This window comes from Salvia splendens, chromosome 12, assembly GCF_004379255.2.
Source record: "Salvia splendens isolate huo1 chromosome 12, SspV2, whole genome shotgun sequence".
NCBI classification, from domain to species: Eukaryota; Viridiplantae; Streptophyta; class Magnoliopsida; order Lamiales; family Lamiaceae; genus Salvia; species Salvia splendens.
In genome coordinates, this window is record NC_056043.1 from 13,873,947 (window position 1) to 13,895,230 (window position 21,284).

Sequence of the window (21,284 nt, forward strand, 5' to 3'; positions counted from 1 at the left end):
TTGACACGAGTTTCAGAAGACTTAAACGACTGTCTGTGGCTTTTCGCCAAAACACAAGACTCACACTCAAAATCCTTCAGATAGGAAAAACTAGGAAAAAGCAATTTAAAATAACCAAGAGATGGATGACCTAGACGTCTGTGCCACAACCAAGCATCTCGAGTCGCAGATCCGTGAGCTAGCATCGCGGCACTACCTTGGTGAACCATCTCATCCACATAGTAGAGGCCTTGACGCTTAGTGCCACGCCCAATTATCCTCCTCGTCCTGATATCCTGTAATACACAGAAATTAGGATGCATTAGCAAATGTACAGTTTAATTCCTTCGTCACATGGCTAATAGGCATCAACTTGTGAGACAATTTGGGAACATATAGGCAATTCGACAATCTTAATGTTGGTGAAATCTCAATTGTCCCACTCCCCTCTACCGAAGTCAATTCCCCATCTGCAGTCTGAATCTGACTTTTCATAGAGCCACAAAAATTAACAAAATCTTTCCTATCATGGGTCATCGTGTCAGTAGCCCCACAATCAAAAATCCACCTTCCATCTTTATCATCAATTTTACGTTTAACCGTACATGCAATAGGCAGATCGTGCAATATTTTAAAACTATTGGGACTGACTAAAGCAATATCACAATCTGAGGGGTCAGTTTTCGAAATAATCCTAGTGTGGGGGGCAGATTGCAAGACATGGGGTCTATTATGAGATTTAAGTAAACTTGGAGGGTGTTTAGGAAAGAAATTATATGGGTAGGGTTTGTTCAACCCTAGCCCATTACCTCCTTCCCCATACGGAGCGGCGCCGCTCTCCGACCCTCCGACGCGTCCGGCGAATGCAGCCTGCCCCACCTCTTCTCCACGTCTTCCGCCGCCGCCGCCGCCGCCGCCTGGAGCTCCATTCTCTGCACCGCCTCGTCCTCGGACGGTACTCTCTGTTCCGCCATTTTCGTCAACTCCGATGGCCAATTTGGCCTTGCCCCTCTGATTTTCCTCCCACCAATCTGGGAAACCAACCAATTTGAAGCAAGTTTCCCGGGTATGTTTGTTCATACCGCAATTCGAGCACCACAGCTTGGATTTGTTGGGTTTGGTTGCTCCGCGGCAGTTGTTGGAGGCGGCGTGGTGTGGTCCGAGACGGTTTGGCGGCTGCTGGGTCTGCGGCGTCTGGAATCGGGTGTTTCGGGCTCCAAATCCGAGCCCTACCCCATTTGCTGCGGCGATTGAGTCGGGGTTGGCCGGCGGCATTATCTTGAGCCGTATGACCTCCCTCTTCACCCAGCCATATGCGACGTCTACTGGGGGGGCTGGGCTCTCTTTGAGGATGTCCCTTCTTGTTCCTTCGAATTGGGGGTTCAACCCCGCCAAGAATTTGTATAATCGTTTCTGATTTGTGATATCTCGATACTCACCGACTCCTTTGTCACAGCAGGTTATCGTCTTTGTCTGGCACCGATCGATTTTCGATCCATACTCCATGTAGGGTTCTCCAATACGTCTCCAGATCCAAGTCCCCTTGGATGATTCGGCTGGCCTTATCCTCCAGGTCGTAAATCATGTACGAGTCCGACGTACTCTGGTACGTCACGGCTAAGCTGTCCCAGATGGCTTTCGCACTTTGGTGATGCGCGAAATCTCCGACAATTTCGATCTCCATATTGTCTACGATCCAGGAGAAGACCACTAAATCGGTCTCCTCCCATTCCAAGTATTCTTTATCGGTTGGCTTTGGTGGTTCCGGCACCCCGGTGATATGCCGTAGAGCCCTCCTGCTCCCGATGGCTACTCGCATCAGTCGAGCCCATAGGGGATAATTTCTCCCGTTTAGCTTGAATGCTACTGCAACATTCTTGCTTGCTTTGAGTTTAATGTCGCCGCTTTTGACATCGTCTCCTTCTGCCATTTTCCATGTCTCTCGCCGGTTGTCCGCCTTCAGGTCGGGACAGGTATCGGGCGATGATGAAACTATATTCTGAGCCCTCGTTTATTATGCTCTGAATGCTCTGGTACCATTTTGAATAAGGCTATGTTTTATTCATCTAAGTATCTCTTAATGATGGGAGAATACACAGCCTCATATAGGCAGCAATACTATGTACATATGGTAAGATTTACCCTAGCTATAAATCAGGAAAGGATCATTCTACATTAATTCTGTAATCTTCGTATAATCGCCGTGTGATCCTCGCGTGATCTTCGCTGCTTTCTAACAGTTATTACTTGGTGGTTCGACTAGTTCACAGTGGCGCATTATTTGGTTTCGGTTCCATTTGAAAGTTATGGTATTGAACTCTAAAATTCATGTGTTCTTGATCATCTACTGTTCTAAGTTTTCAAACTATAACTGGGATTTCTAACTTGATGCAAAGGGTGGTGTTGTGGAGTTTACCTTAGCTTGGGTGATACTTTGGGACTGCTCTCTTGCAGCCACTGCTCTTCCCTGCTCCCCTCTCAACTCCTTGCTGACTTTTGAAACTTAGAGGGTGTTGGAGTGTGGTGGGAGAAGAAGGGTGATGGTCCTTTATATAGCCACTAACCTTGGCTTCTTGAGGCAGCCCCTTGGGGTTCATACCTTCTATTTTGAGCTAGAGCTTCTCCTTACTTTTGTGCTTACTCACAAGACTCCTCATGCCAAACTTGTGAAGATTTTTGGGGATGGTGCATTTGGCTGATACTACATTTTGTTTGGTTCCTAAAGTCAGGATATGAATCACCATTTTGAGCATACAAAGTGAGCTCATCATCCTATGCCACTTTATTCCTATTTGGATTTGGAAGATACATTGCAGAGGCATTTTTTCAAGGATTATTTGATTCCTTCCACTTGTTTGCAAACACTTTTTCTTGGACTTGGCTAGAATCATTTCTAACCTACTTTTGGAAATCCTTCTTTGCAGGTAATGGCTGTCACTTGGAGTTCTGTGGCTACTTCAAAATTCGAGAAAGATGGGGGAAGGAGAATAGAAGATTTGTGTTGTAGCTTTCTTGACCAAAATCCTAATTTAGCTACTATCCATGCCCTAGATCTTTGGGGCAATTAAAGTGGAAGTGTTCTATTCCATAATTTAGCATTCATGATGTAAGCAAAATATGCATAGTTGGCGTACCCTTCTATGCATTCCCAAGTGTAGACTATTTGTGTCCAAATGTTGACTATGCTTTACTTAAGCTCTCTAGCATAGGAGTAGCTTTATTCCGTAATCTTGTAATTGAGGGCCCCACTTTTGTTTTCTTTACTCCTATTAGCTCTCTAGTAAAAATTCTTGTATAAGGTAGACATATTTTCTCTACTTGTTCCAAGATCCATGTAATCTTTTTCATGAAAGGTAGTTTTCCTACATTGTAAAGTATACCTCCAACTTTTCTTCTTTTGGATAAATTCCAATAAACACTTGTACACTTATTCATGTATATATATATGACATGTATGCTTGTAGCACATATGTAGTACTCTATTTGATTACTTGAAATTTCTATTTTCCAATAATTGTAGCTCATAAATTTGAAATCCCTTAAACTTTAATTCCATGAGGCCAAACAACGAAACAAAGCTTAAGTCCTTCACTTAAGATTAAATCTAATTTAATATCAAAATAAATCCAATCGTTTCTTCGTCCAATATTTTTTTTACTGCCCCAAAATAGGTGAATAAAAACTCTGGTTGTTACAAAACTCAAATCCATTTTTGAGTATACGTCACACAAAAAAGTAGTTTTATTCCAATCATTTATACCAAATTCAAAATTTACACAATTTTTTAGTTTTTGTCTCACAAAATTTTTGCAGTAACACCATATTTGGTATTGTTTCAAAAAAACACCAAAAATGAGTTTGAGTTTAGTGTATGGTTGGAGAATATTTCTACACCAAAACTCATTTTTAGAGTATGGTTGGAGATGGTCTAAAAATAGGAAGCGAACATCGGTTAAGAATATTATTTATTATGAATATCTTAAACGATACTTAATGATCTCCATAATTATAAAATGATTAGTTAATTAATAATGAAAATTATTAGATTTGTTTTTCAAATAGAAAAAATTATACAAAATTACTAATTAAATTCTATTACGACAAATACATTCTATCTCGGAATCGTAACCTGAAATAAAAAAAACTATACAATATTTAAAAACTATAAAAAACGATACTTACGATCAAATCGACGACGATTATCGATTCTATAAGTTCGGTTTCAATTTAAAACCTTTGAACTGATAAATAAGATGCACATAACCACCGTTTTCTGCCAAAAAAAATTGGGAAAATTGAGAAAAAAAAATAGTTGAAAAACAAAAAAAATCAATAAATACCAACTTAAATTTGCTGATTTTATCCGAAACCATAATCATATTCAAGGTTCGAAACCGCAACGATCAAATATGCTGTCTGATCGATTACAATTCCACTTCCCTTAAAATCATAAACACCTACTTTATTATCTCTCTTACTTTTTTCGTATCTCCTATTCTATTTTATTTTCATTTAATCCATTCAAAACAATTTCTTAATTTCAATGTACAAAAGTTTTGCCTCAATTTAATTGAAACAAGGTATACATACGCCATAAATTTGGTGTAATTCAATTTCTTTATTTATTGTTGTAAATCCAACTGACCTAAGTTACATACAATAAAATCTTTATCGAATAACCTGTTGTGGATATTTGTAATCTAGCTCTTACACTACACTACACCGAGAAGGGCATGGCACCCAACCATGTTCACAAATGGTGCCAGGCCGATACATGCTTGCGCCATGCCCACCTTCGACCATGTTTAAATTGCCAATTTTCATACACTTAAGAAGATGGATCATCCAGAAAAATTAAACAAGAGGAGTCGTGCAGCATCAGAAATTGAACTTAAGTCGAACACGAAATGCAATGTCCTCATAAGGTACTCTCAGATTATTTTCTAAACAACGACATCGATAACAACAGCAAATTGTGTGTTGGAGAACATAAAAAGGAGTAATTAGCAAGATCATCACCAATATGCTTCAAACATTAGGAGGTGGCCATATTTTTCCAAACAATTCTTCTACCCGCTTTGACTGGCTAGCATAACTATCCAGGGCAGAAGCAAAGCTATATTGGTCCCATGTCACAAGCTCAAATATTAACTCACAAACTTATATCACTACAACTTTATTTGATTTCTTAACCCTTCCCAAAATACGAAACGCACTTATCTCAATGCCACAGGAAAAAGATGACTTTATTTAACACTTGTTACCCATTCAGCACATACAAACAGCCACTTGGTTCAAAATATGTTACCGGTCTACAATGTTATTTAGTGCAACACCATTAAATACTTCAGAAATTCATTTAATATTATAATGTCAACAATTTTTCATAATACCTAAGGACCAAAGAGTTTTCCACCCGTCATGTTAGTCCGGCTACTAATTGTGCTATCTGACATAGAAAATTATAAAGTGAAACAAGGAAAGCTAACCTCTTCCTCACTGAAATTGTACGAAGCAGCTGATTGTGGTGACAGTCGTCTCACAAAAGAATATTTCTCATCAGGAGGTGTAACAGACTCTTTTAGAGACTGCAATATCTTCAATGCTGATATAATATAATCAACTCTGTAAGAGAAATAAAAAAGAGAATTTTAGATACTCAGAACAGGGACCGCATAACACACACACAAACACACAAGTAGTTACCCTAAAAGATTAAAAACATCCTGTTTGTTACGAACTGCTGCTGCCATTAATTTGGAATTATGCCCATACTTGTGCACGTAATTATAGGCTTTTGTCACCTGAAATGAGATATAAACATCATAAAAAATATTAGCAAATTTTTGGTTCTACTTCATTCTTTTAATACAAGATGAACAAGAGAGGGATGTGTGTGCGTGAGAGAGAGAATCGCCAATTTTGTTTTCTATGGCATTTCAATTGGTCCTCTACCTTGTGCAGAAAACAGAGAAGATGCCTCAGAGTTTGGGCAGTAGAATTAGAGAGTTAGGGGTTGTCTGGCTGAGCTTATAAAATAAAATCCTAAAGAATTTACAAGATTTAAAAATAAGCTTCAATAACTTAAAAGCTCCAAAATATTTAAGTTCATTAACTTCATCTTATTTTTCCATGATCTTATTAGCAACAATCAAATTTACAAAACTTACCCTACTACGACGTATACACTTCCCATTTCATTTGCCCATGATTCGCATATGACTCTCTCTCACTCTCTCATTATCTGAAATTGTGACAGCCTATAAGCTCTTGAGAAATTGCATTTTATAAGCTCTTCAAACATCTTACAAGATGTTGGAGTTTATGAAATGTCCAATATAAGCTTTAGCCTCAATGAAACAAAAAAGAAGCTGTGATAAGAATGCATATTTTATGTCATTTTTTACATTCTTGTTAAGGCTCTAGGTATGAACAAGAAACAAGACACATGCAGCATGACTATTCACCTGAATGCATATAATTGCTATTCACTTTGCCACAACAATGAAGCAAAGTGATGGATGATACATTATCACAGTGTTAGTATTAAAGTAGAGATAGAAAGATGGTTAAAATGACCAAAGCCAACCCGGGATCTTCTCCTCTTTTAAGAGCAGCTTCTATTTCCAGATCACCAGTATGGTTGCGTGCCCAGTCCTACTACCATGTATGACACTTCGTTATTCTATCCTATTTATAGTAAAAGAATATCATTTTAGTATCTACTAACTATAGGAAGATATTACCCTAAGGCGGCCAACAAAAATTTGAATAACGGAAGCACCAGCTTGTACGAAGCTGTTCATACACAACCACAGTGCCAAAAATGTTATAGCAGCAATTAAAACTATTATTGCATACACAAACTTGATGAATATAACTATAGAAACGGTTCAAACAAAAGCTTAACTCGGAGGATTTTTGTTTTTGTTTTTACATCTTCATGTTATAAATCAAGACCACTCATCTAAAATTCATGAACATATAATTTGTATAATGTTGAAAAAACCATAGGCCGCAAATCTAATTTAGAAATTACCACTATGAATGCGAGAAATTGCATAAGATTGCATTAGAATTTAGAAAGAAAGAATCGTCATATAATAATTATATAAGCTTTGAAGAACAAATCCCCCAATTATATGTCTGGACTTCTTGAGTTCTTGTTAGTTGTTTCCAATAAAAAATAAGAGAGAAATAAATAATGACAAAAGAAAAAATAATTGTCTGAACTGTTTGACAGTTAAAAAGGTGGAAATGCAGGGGAATCGATGTCGATTTTTCATTCAGCCAAAGGTTATCCACATAAATGGCAAACTAAAGCTTCCACAGTTACTTCATAATTACCAGCATTTTGAAATATTAAATAAATTATCAAGCTCAAGCACGGCACAAAAGGGAGATACAACATTCTTATTTCAAGAGAATTTTGAAGAGAAAATACTGGAACTGCAAGACTTAGAAGAAGCAAAAGGAATAAAGGCCACGGCTTGGCTCCAGCTAGTGTTAGTAAATTGTAACAAAATTGGAGGCATTGCTTCATATTTCAAATATAAGCTATCTAATACAAGCTTCAGTGTACCTGTATACAAAAGTCATATGAGTCTGTATACCTTCCAACTCTAGCAACCTTGATGCCTCAATTCCCTACAAATAAAGAGGTTAAAGGTAAAGCAGTAAACTAAGTAAAAATATTGATTAAAAGTCCAATACTCCTTCGAGAAAGCATATTGGATATTTATCTGTAATACTAACTTGCCAAGTTGAAGGGATTTTGAACAATAGACGCTCTGGAGACACTCCAATCTCATTATACAGCTTCAAAAGGTCATGCACCTGGGAAGCCGATACAGTTTCACATTTGAGTTGATTGTCAGTGAAAGCCAATGAAAAACTGACTAGATAAAGGCTGCCCGTATCCATCATACATTCATACATATATATATATATATATATATATATATAGGGGAGCGTTATTCTCCTATTCATCCCTTAGATCCTTTATTCTTCTTAATATGGGCCGTTAGATCTCATTCATCAACGGTCCAGGTCCAGATGATCTACATTATTACACTATAATGGTGCATTATTAGTCGGTGTGCATTATTCAACTGAAAATCTGCATTATTAAATGCCACGTGACACCAATCTAACCGTCGGATGACAAAATCGTGGGGCTGAGATTAAAAAAAACAAAGAACAAAAGATACAAAAAGGAAATGAATACATCCCTATATATATATATATATATATATATATATATATATAGGGTTTTGATCTATGCAAAACTAGATTAAATACAGAAACGCAGAACAATATCATACGTAGGGCACTTTTAGGTCATAATTAGTTAATTTTTAGGTCATGCTAACAAAGCATGACCTAAAATGATCTTAGCATGACATTAAACCAAAATATTATAATATGACCTAAAATTGCTTAATTATGACCTTCCGTGTTTTTGGTTAATTATTGACCATTAGATCATCTAATCCTGGGGCCAAGATTTGGGCTGCATTTATGGATTTAAATGCATTTTTATTTTGATCATCTCTCTCTCTCTCTCTCTATATATATATATATATATATATATATATATATATATATAGGACTGTGATCAATACCAAACCACTCTTAAACCTTAAACGCCGAACAATATCATTATATGATAACTTGGAGTTCATTATAATGAACTAATAACAAACTTATAATGAACTTCAAATTTCTAAACTATGCATGATGATGTCATTGTTTTTAAATCTCAGAATTCCCTATAATGAACTACAAATAAAGTTGTAATGAACTCCGCGTTATTATATAATGATGTGTTTGGCGTTTAGTGTTTTAAACTAGTTTGGTATATAATACAACTCTCTCTCTCTCTATATATATATATATAGGGTCATGATAATCTACAAACCCTCTATAATACAAACTATACAAACTTTAGGTGTTGACATTGTTGACATTCCCCCAGTGACGGAATTTGTATTAGGCGTTGACATTGACATATGAATCCCATTGTGAATCCCATTGCTAACCGTTGATTACTTACAAGGAGTGTGTAGGATTAAAGTTTGTAGTTTGTATTATAGATAGGGGTTTGTATTTGATCACACCTCTCTATATATATATATATACATATATACACACATATAACTCTATTCACATCGCTAAAATACAATTCACAGCAATCAAATGAAAAATAAATATAATAGCTGTCGAATAAAGTAGTTATGGCAAAAGAAAAGGAACCACCCTTTTAGCATCTTGGTAACTAAATGTGGCCAAGGAGGTTGTTCGTCAATGATGTCTCTTAGTCAAGCAACTCTCAAGCATAAAAGTACACAGTGGGAGCAATCTTTATAATATAAATCCTAAACATTAGTATTGAGGAGGTATTGAATCAGTCACTTTAACTATGCCAAAAACAAACTGCAGAAGCTAAAGCAGTAATTTGGAATATATCATGTAAAATTTACCTTCCTAATAATACCATGTGTATCATATGCAAGACGAGCGTCGACTTCGGTTGAAACACGACCAGGCACAAGCTTTGCAAGATCACCTCCAACATTTACCAAAGCCTGATGATTTACGCATCAGGAGTTTGGATTTAGTATCAACTAGAAAATAATAGTAATTGATTAAGTTTTCAAGCGTTACCAAACATACCTTGTCAAAGAAACAAGACATTCGATCATCAGAATTTTCTAAGGTGTAACACTCTGAAGAGGCCAATGCAGTATCAACAGCACTCTACTCTATAAAGGACAGTAATAAAGAAAATCAATAAAATATGGTATTGAAATCTATATACACACTATAAAATATGTAATCTTAGTAGGAAAAGTTGAGGGTTTCAAAAGATATTATCAACATTATTATGATTAATCTCTATTCTTTGGAAATAGTCTTCATTGGGATAGATTTGCTATTATATTCATTTGATATTTGAACTAGCTTTTTATTATCATACTGACTTGGTCTTCACCATGAGACCTTTTACCAATTCGTTTTCTATCCATGCCCTCATCATTACTCCCTCTGTCCCAAAAAAATGACATTTGGGATGGCACTGGAATTAATGCGTAATTAGTAAAGTAAATGAGATGGGGGAAAGAGTAGTTAAAATACTGTTAGTGGATAGTGAGACCCACATTATTATAAGTGTTTAACGGTGGGCCCTACTGGTATAAGTTGTAAATAAAGTGATGTATATGGGTAATGAGTTTGGAAGAACTTTCCATAAATGGAAATGAGATACTTTCATGGGACGGACGAAGAAAGAAAGTGTCCTTATTTTTATGGGATGGATGGAGTAAATTTTATTATCATCTTTGACAGCCATTTTGACTAGTAAGAATTGAGGATATGAATGGATGTGTGCATGGGGTAGAAAGGAGATACACATGTTACATGTATTGTAATTTCTCCTCTCCTGGTATCTTCTTCTTTATCTTGTGGAGTTATCTTTTGATATCTCACTGTACCTGGTCCTACGTGTTATATTTGGGAAATTATGCAACTAAATCTACGAATGCTTTCTAACACCAAAGCTTTTTAACACACCTCAGCAATTGTCCACAATAACACAGTTTCACCCACGGTCAAATTGTTTCCAAATTGAGAAACCAGTGTTTCCTTTCCTTTAATGCAGATCAAAGAGGACTAAACATAAATGGAACATCATACAAACACCAATATTACGCACTATAAATTACAAAAAATACATATATTTATCTTCCAAATATCTAAGAAGATACAGGACACATTTATACGTAGATCACTTCCTATAGAAAGGACCATAAGCCTATGTAAATCTAGATTGCTAAAAACCCAATCATGGAAAGCTTAACAGAAAATACAAAGTTAATCTCCGATTACCTTGAATTCTGTGTCGGGAAGCCTACAAATACCCAAGAGCAGAGAGGAGCTGACAGTGGCAGCAGTGGAGGAAACCTATAAATATGACAATGTCACACAATCAACAAACCAAGATTATATATTTTCCTAACAAAGAAGTAAAATAAAACAAAATGATTAACAAACTCAATAGGAAAGCCGTTAATTGATAATACTAAACGCAACCTCTAGAAATCGTCGAAAACAACAGTGTCGGGAACGATCTCGCTGTAACCCGTAACCACATCCAGTTCAGTGCTTAAACCTAACATCATTTTCATAAAAATAAATAAATAGTAAATAAAACAACGGAACGCCCAAATCTGACAATACGTGATCAAAAACCAGCAAAAAAATCAGATCACAACGGCATGAATTTACCAGCGTCTAGAGACGAAGAGGAGCTAGCAAAAGCACGAATTGAAGAAAATATTTCTGATGCTTGAATCCGGAGTTTGGCTTCGCGGATTGACTTGTGAACCCTATATATATATATATATATATATATATATAGGGGGTCATGATAATCTACAAACCCTCTATAATACAAACTATACAAACTTTAGGTGTTGACATTGTTGACATTCCCCCCAGTGACAGAATTTGTATTAGGCGTTGACATTGACATTCCCCCCAGTGACAGAATTTGTATTAGGCGTTGACATTGACATATGAATCCCATTGTGAATCCCATTGCTAACCGTTGATTACTTACAAGGACAATTTATGGAAAGACACGTGGAATTCTCTGATTTGTGAATAGGCGGGTCCGGTCCGGGGCGGACGCGGCGAATAGACATTGACATATGAATCTCATTGTGAATCCCACTATAGCCGGCGCGCCTATTCGCCGCGTCCGCCCCGGACCGGCGCGTCCTCGCCCCGAAGACGCCGATTGATCGTCCGCCCCGGAAATTTCGTCCGCCTCGGGGCGGACGTGCTCTCCACTATAAGGCGCCCCGTCCTCGCCCCGCCGCGGCGTATAGCCCGGCGGTTCCATAGTAGACACCCTAAGGGGTCGTTTGTTTTATAGAAAATGCTGAAATGTGATTTCTTCGATTTGGTCGATGGACAGGAACGATTGTTGCATGTTTTGCCGAACGAGATCGATTTGAACGATTTAAGATGTTTATTTAATATATTTTTGGGTTGTAGAGTTTATTAGATTGCTAATTATGCTTTAAATTGTTAATTTTCACGTGAATTGAGCTCTTATACTAATGTCAACTGTTGTATACCCAATGTCAACTAGTTGTTATACTAATGTCAATTGGTGTATACTCAATGTCAACTAGTTGTTTAACAATGTTAATCAAAGGATGTTAATGATAACTAAATTTTGTTAGTTAAAATTAATTTTTAGAAAATATCTCAAAACTTTAAACACATATACTATCTCGATTTAAACTATTTTTTCACAAAACATATATTGTATCAAATTAGATAATTTTATTAGGATTCTAATAAGATCCTAACTGCGTATGTTTTGACGATAAAATTTGATAATTTTATTCGAATTTTCAATATTTAAAGTTTTATTCCCTCCGTCCGCGAATAAGTGTCTCGTTTTTTCATTTTAGTCTGTCCGCGAATAGGAGTTCCGATTCATTTTCACTATAAATGGTAATAGTGTCTAACATTTCACTAACTCATTCCACTCACATTTCATTTAAAACTAATATATATAAGTGAGACTTATATTCCACTAACTTTTCTCCACCTAATTTTCTTAACATTTATTAAAACTCGTGCTGCAAATAAACGAGACTCTCAATGGCAGAGGGAGTACTAACAAACTAAAAAATTTATACTATAATTTTATTTTAATAGACTAAAATAAATTTATTTATTGGTTAAAACATTAAAAACTACTTACTATAATAGTATTATTACACTAGTATTTAATGTATATGTCCAATAATAATAACAAAGATAAAAAAATATCATTAGTTGTGTATATACATTTAATATATTAGCAAAAGTAACAATTATAACAATAAAATAATAATAATAATTTATAATTAATATTCTAGTAGTAAATTTATTGTGTATATGTAAATATTTATAGTATAAATTTCTAAAAATGTAATGTATATTCTTTAATTATTATTAATGTATATTATATTTTTGTACTGTATAAATTAAATATGTGATGTGAGATTTGACTTCTGAAAATATCAATGAATTTAGATGAAATAAGCATTCAAGGAGTTGGTGGCAAAAACCGAAAAAATAAGTTGAGAATGACCTGAAAAGTGATTAATGATTTTTTCAGATACTTGTATTAATAGTAGTTTTTATGAACTACTCCCTCCGTCCCACTTAAGATGACACATTTTCCTTTTTAGTTTGTCCCAACTAAGATGACACATTTTTTTTTTGGAAACTTTCTCTCTCCAATTAATACATTCAACCACTTTTTCTCATACCTAAAATATTCATATTTCTTTCTCTCTCTATTTTAATACTTACACCCACATTTTCTCTCTCCAATTAAACACATTAATTAATAACTCCTAAAATCCCGTGCCGGCCAAGGAATGTGTCATCTTAGCCGGGACGGAGGGAGTAGTTCAGAGACTAAGAGCATCCACTACGCGTCCCGCGCGCGGCTCATGTTCCGTCCCGGAGGGACGGTTCCGCCGCGGGATGCGTTGCAGCATATCTCCCGTCCCCAGCCTGTCCCGGAGCCCGTCCCGTATCCCGTCGCTGCGCGACTCGGGACGTGACGTCGCGCCACGCGCTCGGCCGACGTGTCGCTCGCCCGACGCATGCGTGACGCCCACTCGCTGGCCCGCGAGTGGGCGTTGTCACGGATGACGCAATTACTCAATTTTTTTTAAATTCTAATTTTAATTAAAAAAAATTTCAAACGGTAATGTTACCGTTTTGTTTTTTTATTTTCAATTTTTTTTAATTTTTTTTATTTCTTTACTCTATAAATACTCCTATTTCATACTCATTTCACACACAAACACACATCTATTCCTCTCAAATCCTCTCTATATCCACTCCAATTTCCATCTCAAATCAACTCAAACTAATGGATCATTTTGAGCAAATGCGTCAAATAATGGAACAATCACTTGAAGAAGATCGATGCCGAGAGACGGAGGAAGCCGCGCCGCCCCCACGACGCTCCCGGACGTACATCCATCGCAGCCGGGAGGAAGCCGCCGCAAGGTTAGTACGCGACTACTTCTGCGATAACCCGATTTGGGGAGAAACCTACTTCCGTCGCCGTTTCCGCATGAGTAAACCGCTATTTCTCCACATCGCGAATACTTTGGCGGCCCGGGAAGAGTTCTTCCGAGAAGGGTTCGACGCGGTCGGTCGTCCCAGCCACACGACGCTGCAGAAATGTACTGCAGCAATCCGTCAGCTTGCGACTGGACAAACGGCCGACATGTTCGACTAATACCTCCACATCGGAGACACCACTGGGCGCATGTGCTTGCTCAAATTCTGCAAAGGCATCCGGGCAGCATTTACCGACGAATTTCTCCGGAGGGCAAGCACGACCGATTGTCAGTTCCTCCTCGACCAGCACGAACAAGTGCACGGCTTCCCCGGGATGCTTGGCAGTGTCGATTGCATGCACTGGCAATGGAAGAATTGTCAGGTGGCTTGGAGGGGGTCCTACACGAGCGGCCACAAAGGCACCCACCCAACCGTTGTACTCGAGGCCGTTGCCGACTACCGGCTTTGGATCTGGCACGCGTACTTCGGGGGTCCCTGGGTCGAACAACGACGTAAACGTGCTCCACCAGTCCGACCTCTTTACCGAAGTTTTGGATGGTAAAGCGCCGGCCATCAACTTCGTCGCCAACAACCGACTGTATAAAATGGGGTACTACCTCGCCGACGGCATCTACCCGAAGTGGCCGACCTTCGTGAAGACGTGCAGCAGGCCTGCGAACCCAGAGCAAGATCTTTTTGCGCAGAAGCAGGAGACTGCTCGTAAGGATGTGGAAAGGGCGTTCGGGGTTCTCCAAGCGCGCTTCAACATCATCAAAGCCCCGGCTCGTTCGTGGTTCATGGAGAGCATGGTCGACATCATGTATACGTGCATAATCTTGCACAACATGATTGTCCAAGACGAAGGACCCGAGGCGGGAAATTGGTTTGACCCCGAATCCCCCGGAAGCTCAACCGCAACTAGTCCGCCGCAAAGTGGAGCGCATCCTTCAATACAAGAACGGTTGTCTATTCGGGCAAGGACACGCGACTCTAGCGCCCACGCCCAACTCCAAGATGATCTAATTGAGCACATTTGGGAAAACTTTGGTGGAGAAAATTAAATTATGTCATTTTTATTTTTTTAGGATTTTAGTTATGTCTTTTTTCTGTTTTTTTGAATTTTAATGTTGTTTTAATTTTAATGAAGTTTGTTTTTTAATTGAATTTGTTGGAAAAAAACATAAAAAACTGAAATTGAATGAATATTAATTTAAGGGACGGTTAAGGGACGGAGCGTTGCAGGTTCCGTCCCTTAGTTAAGGGATGGAGGAATAAAGTACAGTGGGGCCCTCAAATAGTAGTTTAAGGGACGGTGGGGGGACAGCGTAGTGGATGCTCTAAAATGTGCAAAGCTCATTTTTCATAGACCAATTTTGAAGTTCACTCTTAATTCTACTCCATCCGTCCGCCATTAAATGTCTCATATTTAACCGACACGGGTTTTAAGAAATTGTTTGACTTTATGAAGTAAAGTGGGTAGAAAAATTGGTGGAATGTGGAGCCTACTTTTATATATTAGTTTTATAATAAAATGTGAGTGGAATGAGTTAGTGGAATGTAGAGTCCACTTACCAAATATGGTGAAAGTGAAATGAGACATTTATTGGCTACATTATTATTTCTCTTACTTAATTTTTTCTCCACTTTACCTATTTATTATCATTATTCCAAAATTAATGCGAAAAAGAAGTGTGTCATGTAGCGTGAAACGGAGGAAATATAATATTAATTGTCAGTCCAAACTAAAATTACGAGTAATTTGAGACTTCTTCTTTACTTAAATCATTTCCGGTGTTAAAGATATAAATACCTATTGATAAATGTCAAATCTATTATCTGACTTTTATTAATTAATTTCTTTTTCCATGAGTGATCTAGTTCAGAAACCTTATTTATTACTTCCTTCATCCCACTTAAAATGATACGTTTTCCTTTTTAGTTTGTCCCAACTGAGATGACACATTTTCTTTTTTGAAAACTTTCTTTCTTCAATTAATATATTCAACCACTTATTTCTCACTCATTAAAATATTTATCTTTCTTTCCCTCTGTATTTTAATACTAACACTTACATTTTCTCTCTCCAATTAAAAATATTAACCAATAACTCCTAAAATCTTGTGCCGACCAAGAAATGTGTTATCTTAGCCGTGACGAATGGAGTATTATTCATGGAATAAATTCCAAGTGGTCATTTTTTTTAATAATGAAACTTCTTTCCAAACACATCTTGAGGATATTATCAAATTGGTCTCACCCAACACATGTGTCATTGTAATATAAATATTACCAACACTTAGACATTAATGATTACTATCCAATCTACCATGAATGTAAGGCAACAAAAGACTCTCACCATTTAATAAGTCAAATTAGTTCTCAATTAGTATCGTATGATCAATGTTATATCAACAATGATTGAGAAACGATAATCATCGAGACCTCGTCTTTCAGTAAATAAAAGGAAGACTTGTCTCATTATTATATTTGTTTAGTGCTATACCACACCAACATCGCTCATTTGCTAAGGTAAAAAAAATGTTTGGACTAACATCGCAACCTTTCAAGAAAGGTAACCAAAACCTATCTAAGCTGTAACTTTGTTTCTCTTCTGCAAGAACTGACTAAGTTAACTACTGTGAACGCCGGTCACAGCTAGTCTATTATACAGAAGACTTAGACTCGTTTGTTTCTTATGTATTTAAATGCAAATCAAAACATCTTATAAATGCATAAGCAAAACACATTGTAACAAAATATTCTTTCTCATTAATATGGTAAAATAGATAAAAGAGTTATTACATATATAAGAATTCGAAATATGTTTAACTGTATACTAAACTCTAACACTATGAACGTGATAAAGTACTATTTACCACTTCGAATTTGCACGAATTGTAAGTTACATACATCAGTATGAATTACTTCAATAGGTTTTGTGTTCCATTCTACATTATAAAACAGTAACTTGGTCATTTTTGCCTCAATACCTCACGGCGCACAGCACAAGACGAGGCGGGTGGCGGCGGCAGAGTGAGTGTGTGGGGTTCACAACCCATCACTTGTTCACATAATAAGTACACATAGAAATGAAACCACTTGCTATGAAACCCTGAAACCGAGCCGTAACCGCAAAAAACCACCGAAAATCAGCGGTTCGGAACCGTGAAAACTGTAAGAAACCATCGGTTCGTAACTGAAACCGAAATCACGAAACACTTTCGCGGTTCGGTTCCGATTCAGCAATTTCCAAAACCATAACCGGCGGTTCCGAACCGTAACTATCGGTTCCGGAACCGTGGGCACTTTTAGTGTGGAGAATCAGAAGATTTGGAATGTATGACAACATCACATAATCAAAATAAACCCTAAGAATTATTATTATTTTTAATGAAAAGGTTCAACCTGTGGGCTAACCTGCAAACCATCCTGATCAGTCCACATAATCCACCAACCTGAATGGGCTAACCCGTATAGGCCGTTTTTATATTCAGGTTGTGAGATTATAACCATAATCCTTTAATTTTATCGAGTTATTCGGGTATACCCGTGGGTTACGAGCTAGATTCATCATCCTAGTCCCAAGATAGTTGAGTCTTTCCAATTTTACAAATGTTTTATTCCCATTTAGAGCATTCACGATAGAATAATCCTTCCCATAGCCCTCCCACAAGTTCTCCCTGCCACATCATTAGCCATCCAAAAACTACCTCACAGGCTCACAGTCCTCCAACAACCCTCTCATTTAATTTATTTTAATTATTGGTGTTTATCAAATATTAAACAATAAAACAAGATTAATTAAAAAGAAAAAGAAAAATCCAAACATATTTCATTAAAATAAAAAAAATTAGAGTACATTTAAAAAAAATAAATAAATTAGAATATAAAGTGGTCGACTATTGATTCAATATACTCCCTCCGTCCCTCTAGAGTAGATGCGTTTCTTTTAGACACGGGATTTAAAAAAAGTTGTGTTAAGTGAGGTAAGTAAATGAATAATAAAGTAGAAAAGGAAAAAGATAAAGAGATGAAGAGAGAATAAAGTAAGAAAGAGTAAAGTAAGAGAGAAGAAAAGTTGTTGTTTTTTGCCAAAAAAAGGAAATAACTCAGCTATAGTGGGACAACCCAAAAATGAATACGACTCAGCTACAGAGGGACGGATGGAGTGATAAAGTTCTAAATGAGAAATAAATGGATTTTGCCAAAAAAACAAAAATTCAAATAAAACTCCTTCCGTTCCCTCATAATTGAGGCGAAACTTTTCCGCATAGAGTTTAGAAAATAGATGTTGAGTATGTTATTGATAAAAAAGAAAGAGAATAAAGTAGAGAGAATAGAATAGGAAGTGAATAAAGTAAAGAGAATTAAGTAAGAGAAAGTAAGGTTAGAAAGATAAAAAAATTGCTATATATGAAATGACTTAACTATCAGGAAACTTTTCAAAATGGAAAAAATGACTCAACTATGAAAGAACGGATGGATGGAGTTATCGACTCAAGGCAAACAACTACTCCGTATATTAAATGGGCTACTAAATGCCGTTGTGCTATAGTACTAAACATTTTACTGCCCAACAACCATAACATATTAACCCAATTCATCTTCTTCCTCAAGATACAACAGCCGCAACTGGATGCAGCACACCAACACTTTTGTAATTTCCGGTGGAATTAGTGGTCCGGCAATAAAAAAAGTGAAAAATAGCGGACGGCGGTAAGACGTCGCGCAATAGGCGCCGGGCGTGCAACGAGTGACTACCGACCCGCCCTCGGCGCCCGCCACCTCCCTCCCGCGGCTCGGCGGCCTGGCGGCTGCCTATTGTGAATGCTCTTATATATTACTCTTTCATACTTTATTCTTTCTTATACTCTATTCTTAGTCTTTAACAAATCAAATTCTTAAATGTCGAGCCTAAAACAAATGTTCAAATATCTTGAGACAGATGGAGTATATTTTTGGTTGACGATAAATGTATTATTTTATCTATCTATGCTAATCTTCATCTAAGAAGAAATTTAGCGAGACTTGTATGGATTTTTGAGTAGCATTATCTTTTGGTGTGAAAGTTCCAAACTATATACTCCCTCCATCCTATAGAAATAAGCCATTTGGGGTTGCGCGAGTTTTAATGTGTAATTGGTAAAGTAAGAGAAAAGAAGAAAAAATAGTTAAAATTGTGTAGTGGGTGGTGGAGCCTATAAATGATAAAGAAAAAGAGAAGGAGAAAAAAATGTCAAAATTAGATATGGACTATTTCAATGGGAATGACAAAAAAGGAAATATGGTCTATTTCTATTAGACGAAGTGAAGGGAGTATGTTAATATATGAATCGTTATATGGTATACAATATAGATCTATCCTCTCATGCAAAATGTTTTCAGCATTGGAATTCAACCTTGGATCCTTCGATCCGTTCTCGTCTCGACTCTTTAAACTCTAAATATTTATCTCTATTCGAACGTAGACGTGACGTGGCGATCAGATTAACCAATGGCAATGGGATGAGAATGTAATAATTTGAAGTCAACGACATTGTTTAAAATGTTCATCTTACAAAGTTTGAAAACCATTTACGACCATTTCCACCAATTTTACGAGGGGCTGATAAACAATTTCTTTCTTCCCACGTCAACTCTAGGCGCCATTTTATTATATTATATTATATTCATAGTTTTTTAGTTGTACGTTCAAGTATATTCGTGAGTCGATGTATCTATTCATAGGGAGTTTGCAAATCATTTTTCAGTCGTACATTTAAGTATATTTCCACCAATTAATATTTACTAAATTATATTCCCTCCTTCCCAAACTTAAAGAACAGCATTTTTTAGCATGAGAATTAAAAAGATAAACATTTAATTAGTTAAATAAAAGAATAAAGTAGGAAAGCAAAAAAATAGAATAAAATAAAAAGGAAATTAAAAATTACTACTGTAAATATTTTTGTTAAAGAGAAAATGCATCACTTATCATAAGACTTGGTGGAGGGAGTATTATATAGTATTTCCGTTTGAACAAGTGTAGGAAAATAAAATACAATGGTAAAATACAATGGAAGCCAGTCAATGCCAATCCACACGTTGGATTAGCCTGGATTGATTTTTTAATGGTTGACATGCTATTTTTTCTCTTTTCTTCACTTATAAAACCATGTTCTAACCTTTTTTTGCATCAATAACTTGGCAAACAAGGAAAAAGGAAGAGAAAATGAAGCTAGTTTGGTCGCCGGAAACAGCATCCAAGGCTTATATTGATACCGTAAAATCGATTAGTACGATGCAGTGTGAGCTTTCACATGAATCGAGCCTGGCGGAACTCATTTCCGCCATGGCGGCCGGATGGAACGCGAAAGTAGTCGTGGAGACATGGTCACGGGGAGGCGTTGAAACGAGCATTGGCCTTGCCGTGGCGACTCATCACAGCGGGGGCAGGCATATTTGTGTAGTCCCTGACAAGGAGTCGATGGCGGAGTACAAAGACGCCATGGCTCAGTCGGGACATATAGCCGATGAGGTTATAGTTGAGGGAGCCTTGGAGGGATTGGAAGGGATAGATTTTCTAGTTGTTGATTGCAGGAGAGAAGAGTTTGCGAGGATGATTAGGGCTGCTAAATTAGGAGAGAGGGGGGCTGTTTTGATATGCAAGAATGCTACTTCCGACCTCAGCTGGCGGGCCGTGCTACGGAGGGAGTCGAGGGTCATGCGGTCGGTGTTTCTGCTGATCGGGGACGGTGTCGGCATCGCTCACGTGGGTGGGACCTCCGCCGGAACAAAGCATCGAAGTAGGTGGATCAAAGGTATCGATCAGAAATCAGGGGAGGAAGTTATCTTTCGGAATTGATTATTTGTATGCATAAAATGTTATGGGATTTGAATGGACGATTATTTGATTCTTTTCGCATGTAGATAGGTGGAAATTTGTATAATGTACTTCCTCCATCCCGCTCCGTCCCGCAATATGAGTTCTATTTAATTATAACACGAGTTTAAAGAAATGTAAAGAAAAGTTGATTGAATAAGTTAGTGGAATATGAGTCTCACTTAAATATATTACTGTACTTTTTATAAGAAAATGCGAGTGAAATAAGTTGGTGGAATGTAGGGCCCTATTTATCATTTATGGTAAAGTGAAATATGACTATTATTATGGAGCGGGC

At 37.1% G+C, this 21,284-nt stretch overlaps 2 protein-coding genes across 5 annotated transcripts; one reads left to right on the plus strand and one right to left on the minus strand.

Moving 5' to 3' along the window:
* Positions 1-4,577: 4,577 nt before the first annotated feature.
* LOC121758988 (transaldolase-like) lies at positions 4,578-11,358 on the minus strand. Of its 4 annotated transcripts, XM_042154470.1 has the most exons (12): positions 11,266-11,358; positions 11,071-11,149; positions 10,867-10,941; positions 9,655-9,743; positions 9,462-9,566; positions 7,735-7,815; positions 7,562-7,626; positions 6,726-6,777; positions 6,569-6,636; positions 6,150-6,223; positions 5,686-5,783; positions 4,578-5,604 (listed from the first exon to the last, which is right to left on the minus strand). In XM_042154470.1, exons 4-10 carry the CDS (start codon positions 9,673-9,675, stop codon positions 6,220-6,222), a joined length of 396 nt encoding a protein of 131 aa, XP_042010404.1. In that variant the 5' UTR covers positions 9,676-9,743; positions 10,867-10,941; positions 11,071-11,149; positions 11,266-11,358; the 3' UTR covers positions 4,578-5,604; positions 5,686-5,783; positions 6,150-6,219. The 4 variants fall into 4 exon arrangements, with proteins under 4 accessions (XP_042010404.1, XP_042010403.1, XP_042010402.1 ...); XM_042154469.1 differs by having other exon boundaries at positions 6,150-6,636; positions 9,655-9,738; XM_042154468.1 differs by having other exon boundaries at positions 6,150-6,636.
* An 8,968-nt stretch (positions 11,359-20,326) lies between these two features.
* LOC121757035 lies at positions 20,327-21,271 on the plus strand. The gene has a single exon (XM_042152502.1). The coding sequence runs from the start codon at positions 20,336-20,338 to the stop codon at positions 20,966-20,968; it is 633 nt and encodes a 210-aa protein (XP_042008436.1). The 5' UTR covers positions 20,327-20,335; the 3' UTR covers positions 20,969-21,271.
* Positions 21,272-21,284: the final 13 nt, after the last annotated feature.